This window comes from Saccoglossus kowalevskii, chromosome 15, assembly GCF_978046115.1.
Source record: "Saccoglossus kowalevskii chromosome 15, keSacKowa6.1, whole genome shotgun sequence".
NCBI classification, from domain to species: Eukaryota; Metazoa; Hemichordata; class Enteropneusta; family Harrimaniidae; genus Saccoglossus; species Saccoglossus kowalevskii.
The window spans coordinates 16031944-16038591 of record NC_140655.1 but is presented as its reverse complement, the minus strand read 5'-3'; the positions used below and the strand labels follow the sequence as shown (position 1 = coordinate 16038591).

The window sequence follows — 6648 nt, the reverse complement described above, 5'->3', positions numbered from 1 at the left end:
CCGCTGTGTACTAAAAACATGTTTTTTGGAGTGTTATTCAGAAGAGTGGTTGAATTCAGTAATAATGACTTTAAAATCGTATTTCCACTCAAACGATTCAAATCCCGTAGTAGATTGTCCACGCAATATACAGTGGTGAGGGCGCTATTTGATTGGAAATGCGACTGTTCTAGGGGTCCTTTGAAGGCGGACCAAGATAATTTTATAAACATGTAGCTAGGGCGTATGATATTTAGTGTTGATTAAAATGGCGGAAGTTGAAATGGTTGGAAAATCCATTCTCGAAGAACCTCACAGACTTCCAGGGGGATATGTATATGAAGGAGTGATGTTCAGTAAAGCAGTGCGGAAGAGTGTTTTAGACTCGTGTGATCAAATCGAGTGTCATAATGATGACGTATTTGTTGTTTCCTATCCGAAATCAGGTACTGTAAATCACGAGCTGCAGTTCTGAATTGAAGCACACGATTAGGGTCCTACTATTTAACGCCCGGACACGCGAGGGAGTGTCCGGGCACGCGCGGAGGCGAACAGGGGGGAATACCTAACGCGCGGGGCAGCGGCAGCAATCCTTGTACTGTATAATATTCGTTTATGCTCATAATTTGAACTGGGGTGGCGAATTCATCGGGTCATCCCCACTGCAGCTATGTAATCACAGGACCCTAACTATCTATCCGTGTCAATACTTGGACGTCTATATAATAGAAATATATCCAAATCTCCAAAACTTGTTTTCGCCGATCAGTCTACCCTATATATATATTTGCTGCAGTTTCGAAGCTCTTATTGGCCGCTTAAGCTATTTTGATATTACGTTACTAGCGGCCATGGTCGCCCCGCAACGTATACCACGACCAAGACAGCTGCATACACTGCAGCAATATATATATATGTTATATATATAGTGCAGGTTGTTATATATACCGGTATATGTGCACAAACATGTTCAAAATTGGACAGTGAACTTTGTGTGTCATTAGAACCAACATTGACAATCTACACTAATAATACAATACTAGTAGATGTTTCTAAAGTTGTTGTTTTGACACGTATTTTTTATCGTTTAAATTACAAAATAAACAGTAGAGTAACCGATCAAAAGTAAAAATTTTGGTAAAAACGTTGAATCAAGCCTGAGTGTAATCATATTCATAGTCCAGTCGGTTGAAAATAGATGTCAGGGGTACTTTAGTCAGTAAAATGTGCTCTAAATTTTAATAATCATGTTTGAAAATGGTAATGATATCTTGATCAGCTTTGGTCCTGTTTGATGTTGAAATTGATTATTTTATATTTGTTCTAGTGAGTGTTGGGATAATTAAGGCATTCAGTATGTTAATTTTCTGTATTTATTTTTGGCAATTTACATTTGTTTGAATAGAAGAATTTTTTACAGTGGTGAAACCTATTAGGGCACAGGTGGATTCACATTTCATTTGGAAAAGATGTGATTTTTCGAGTGATAGGTATAAGTACTGAGCTTGACTTGTAACATTTACATCAGAAAAGTTTTGTTTTTATAATGAAGTGAATGTATCGGTACTTTTTGATATAAACATTGTTAAGGTAGAAGCCTAGTCATAATTTTTGACAAAATTGGTCATAAATAGTATGACAATGTTCATTAGTTTATTATGTACAATCATGAAGCTAATGTCCCATAGTACAATTAAATAGCATTATTTTGTGTGTTTCAGTTAAACTTTTTTAAAAAAACATGTCCTAATATTTCTTGAAAATTGCTGTTTTTAGAACAATTCCATTGAACACAATGTTAAATCAATGTTCATCCTCACCAATATATGATTTTTTTAGTCTATGTCACCATGCTTGATTTTTAGATATTGCATGATATCCCTGCCATAAGAACCTATGGTAAAAATGTTATAATAGTGTCAAAAGCATATGAATGAATGGAATATTGAATGGTTCTTCGGCCCACATGTATGTCACTATCTATGTATATTTTAAATCTAGTAAGCAAAGTGGATAATTAAGCTTGTTTCCATGGTAACATAATCACACTTTCAATTATGCAGGTACAACATGGGTGCTGGAGATGACCAATCTTGTACTGCACCCAGAGCAAATGTCAGATACGGGTAATGTGGGAGGTCAAGAAAAACGAATTCCATTTTTAGAATTTCATGATGATAAATATGGAGGGTAAGTTTACTATGTTATAATATGAGAATATCATGGAGGATTCAGTACTGCAGAAGTGTTGACAAGTGTTGCCACATTCAGTGTTGTCGATTCAGGAGTGTTCACCAATGTTACCACATTCAGTGTTGTCAATTCAGGAGTGTTCACCAGTGTTACCACATTCAGTGTTGTCGATTCAGGAGTGTTCACCAATGTTACCACATTCAGTGTTGTCAATTCAGGAGTGTTCACCAGTGTTACCACATTCAGTGTTGTCAATTCTGGAGTGTTCACCAGTGTTACCACATTCAGTATTGTCGATTCAGGAGTGTTCACCAGTGTTACCACATTCAGTATTGTCGATTCAGGAGTGTTCACCAGTGTTATCACATTCAGTATTGTTGATTCAGGAGTGTTCACCAGTGTTACCACATTTAGTGTTGTCAATTCAGGAGTGTTCACCAGTGTTACCACATTCAGTATTGTCGATTCAGGAGTGTTCACCAGTGTTATCACATTCAGTATTGTGGATTCAGGAGTGTTCACCAGTGTTACCACATTCAGTATTGTCGATTCGGGAGTGTTCACCAGTGTTACCACATTCAGTATTGTTGATTTAGGAGTGTTTTCTCCAGTGTTACCACATTCAGTGTTGTCGATTCAGGAGTGTTCACCAGTGTTACCACATTCCGTATTGTCGATTCAGGAGTGTTCACCAGTGTTACCACATTCAGTATTGTCGATTCAGGAGTGTTCACCAGTGTTACCACATTCCGTATTGTCGATTCAGGAGTGTTCACCAGTGTTACCACATTCAGTATTGTCGATTCAGGAGTGTTCACCAGTGTTACCACATTCAGTATTGTCGATTCAGGAGTGTTCACCAGTGTTACCACATTCAGTGTTGTCAATTCAGGAGTGTTCACCAGTGTTGCCACATTCAGTATTGTCGATTCAGGAGTGTTCACCAGTGTTACCACATTCAGTGTTGTCAATTCAGGAGTGTTCACCAGTATTACCACATTCAGTGTTGTCGATTCAGGAGTGTTCACCAGTGTTACCACATTCAGTATTGTTGATTCAGGAGTGTTCACCAGTGTTACCACATTCAGTGTTGTCGATTCAGGAGTGTTCACCAGTGTTACCACATTCAGTATTGTCGATTCAGGAGTGTTCACCAGTGTTACCACATTCAGTGTTGTCGATTCAGGAGTGTTCACCAGTGTTACCACATTCAGTGTTGTCGATTCAGGAGTGTTCACCAGTGTTACCACATTCAGTATTGTCGATTCAGGAGTGTTCACCAGTGTTACCACATTCAGTATTGTCGATTCAGGAGTGTTCACCAGTGTTACCACATTCAGTATTGTCGATTCAGGAGTGTTCACCAGTGTTATCACGTATTGTCTCTGTAGGAGTGTTCACCAGTGTTATCACGTATTGTCTCTGTAGGAGTATTTAACAGTGTTAATATGCAGTGTTACCACATTCAGTATTGTCGATTCAGGAGTGTTCACCAGTGTTATCACGTATTGTCTCTGTAGGAGTATTTAACAGTGTTAATATGCAGTGTTACCACATTCAGTGTTGTCAATTCAGGAGTGTTCACCAGTGTTACCACATTCAGTATTGTTAATTCAGGAGTGTTCACCAGTGTTATCACGTATTGTCTCTGTAGGAGTGTTCACCAGTGTTATCACGTATTGTCTCTGTAGGAGTATTTAACAGTGTTACCACGTATTGTCTCTGTAGGAGTATTTAACAGTGTTACCACGTATTGTCTCTGTAGGAGTATTTAACAGTGTTATCACGTATTGTCTCTGTAGGAGTGTTCACCAGTGTTATCACGTATTGTCTCTGTAGGAGTATTTAACAGTGTTATCACGTATTGTCTCTGTAGGAGTGTTCACCAGTGTTATCACGTATTGTCTCTGTAGGAGTATTTAACAGTGTTAATATGCACATATTTGAGTGCATAGATGTACTTTGTGTTATCAAGATCTGAGCAGAATAGTGGAAATTAGCATCACTTTCTTGCTATGAACTTTCCAAAATGGCTGAAATCTTTGAAATATTGCATTCCATATATGGAAATCACTTTTTCCTAATATGGTAGGATGCAAATGTCTCGTGCAAAACTGCAATATTCGTCATGATGTAACTTACAGCGATACCGAGACAGGTGTATACTATTATGACCGAATTTTGTTACCTTGGGGCATAAGGAAAGAATTTATTTGCACAAGTTAATTTGTCCTATTCTGATGATATTCTGTTCTAGTCTGAAATGCTTGATTGACGAGTTTTAGATTCCTGGTTGCTTGGCTACCATTTATCATGCGAAAGAGGGTTGAGTCAACATAGATTCATGTCTGATCAGCAGAAATACAGATATTTGACTATACCAGCTTCAGTTTAGTTTTGAACATGTTGATTCTGTTTTGTAGAGGTTCACTGTCGCATACGACTTGTTTACCACTTCCGTGTGACTGAGAATGTTCTAGATTTTGTTTAGAAACTGGTTGAATAGGTTATAGGACACTGTAGGAGGCAATAGAAGGTAATGGAACATTCTAGAAATTGGCAGTAAGTTCCAGACTCATTATGTATGCTGATGTAATGGTCTATTTATAAACACTGTGGGTATATATAGGGGAGTTGTTCAGCACTGAGATCAGATCGGAGATCTCGTTGAATTGTGTTGGAGTTTAAGTATCTAGTTATTGGAGGTTTGGAGTTTACCGAGTTATTGTACTTGATGTTTGCAGAGTATAATAATACCAGTACCAGTTGAAACCTCCTCTGTTGACTCCGTGTTCGTATGTTATCATCGCCGCCAGGGAAGTCTTTATGTTACTGTTGCCATTTTGGTATTTGAACCATCACACCTGTACTATACCAATTACGGTAATATTACGTTGCGTGTGACATTCACATTACTTTTAAAATTTTACAAACTTTTCACAAAATATAGAATAACATTTTTACATTCATACATGAATAATAAAGTTAGACAAAATATATTTTTATCATTTTGGTATTCGTGTACCTTTGTAAGATATTTCTAGAAAACAATATGCAAGTTTTTTAACCTTGTAAAAAAACTGAGGCAAACGGGCTGCAGGATGACCAGGTGTACAATTCATCCTGCTGTAACCTGGCAACCAGGGAGACAAATGAAAAATTGTCTACTGACTTAGGGTTTGACTGTCACATGAATGTGTAAACACTACAATACTAGTAGAGCATTACACCATTAATGTAATAACACATTTTGTTCATATTCTAGGATAGATCATGTTGAAAATATGAAGACATTGGAACCACCAAGACTTATAAAAACGCATCTACCTGCTCACTTATTTCCCATTCAAGGTTTAAAAAAGCAAAGCAAAGTAAGTATTGAAATCAAAGATAAAGTTTGCATAATATATTACAACCAAGAGTTATGTATAGATGTTGTATGTATGTACTGTGATATTTTTAGATGCATACTTCTACATATTATGCTATTGACCTGGGTAACCACTTCTAGATTTTATGCTATTGACCTGGGTAACCACTTCTAGATTTTATGCTATTGACTTGGGTATTCACTTTACATTTTATGTTATTGACCTGGGTACCAACTTCTATGTTTTATGCTATTGACCTGAGTACCCACTTCTAGATTTTATGTTATTGACCTGAGTACCCACTTCTAGATTTTATGTTATTGACCTGGGTACCAACTTCTACATTTTATGCTATTGACCTGGGTACCAACTTCTACATTTTATGCTATTGACCTGGGTAACCACTTCTAGATTTTATGCTATTGACCTGGGTATTCACTTTACATTTTATGTTATTGACCTAGGTACCAACTTCTACATTTTATGCTATTGACCTGAGTACCCACTTCTACATTTTATGCTATTGACCTGAGTAATCACTTCTACATTTATGCTATTGACCTGAGTATCCACTTCTACATTTTATGCTATTGACCTGGGTAATTGTTTGTTGAGTTTATAACATTCAAAAAGACGACATGTTTTTCACTGACTTGAGAAAATATGTGAAATAATAATAGTAATATTTACAATTACTGGTAAATAAAAAAAAGGAAAAATTGTAACCAATGAATAAATTGTAATGTGTGTCCCTATTTATGTTATTTTTATATTTCTTTTCTTCAGATCATTTACATTTGTCGCAATCCTAAAGACAATGCTGTGTCATATTTCCATTTTTATAGAAGTGTAGAAAATTTTGGTTATTATAAAGGATCATGGGATCAATTCCTGGAAATGTTTGTTAAAGGCAATGGTAGGTATGGCTAATGTTGCGACCAATTAACATCTTTTTGATCCTTGCCATATTTTATTTTATTTAAAGAGGATTGACGTGACAAAAGTTCCTATTTGAGTCGTATCATGATTTTGTTATAACAATCAAATATATTTATTCAAATACAAGCATGTATATACATGTATCTAATTTTAATCAGTATAGACA

General features: G+C 36.4%; 1 protein-coding gene across 1 annotated transcript in view; it reads left to right on the top strand.

The window, feature by feature from the left end:
- Positions 1-224: 224 nt before the first annotated feature.
- LOC102809687 (sulfotransferase 1A1-like) overlaps positions 225-6648 on the top strand; it is an 18279-nt gene continuing 11855 nt past the window's right edge. The window contains exons 1-4 of the mRNA XM_085490497.1: positions 225-425; positions 2043-2169; positions 5438-5543; positions 6330-6459. Coding sequence (XP_085346623.1) covers positions 248-425; positions 2043-2169; positions 5438-5543; positions 6330-6459 — 541 coding nt within the window. The 5' untranslated portion in view covers positions 225-247. The remainder of the gene's footprint in view (positions 426-2042; positions 2170-5437; positions 5544-6329; positions 6460-6648) is intronic.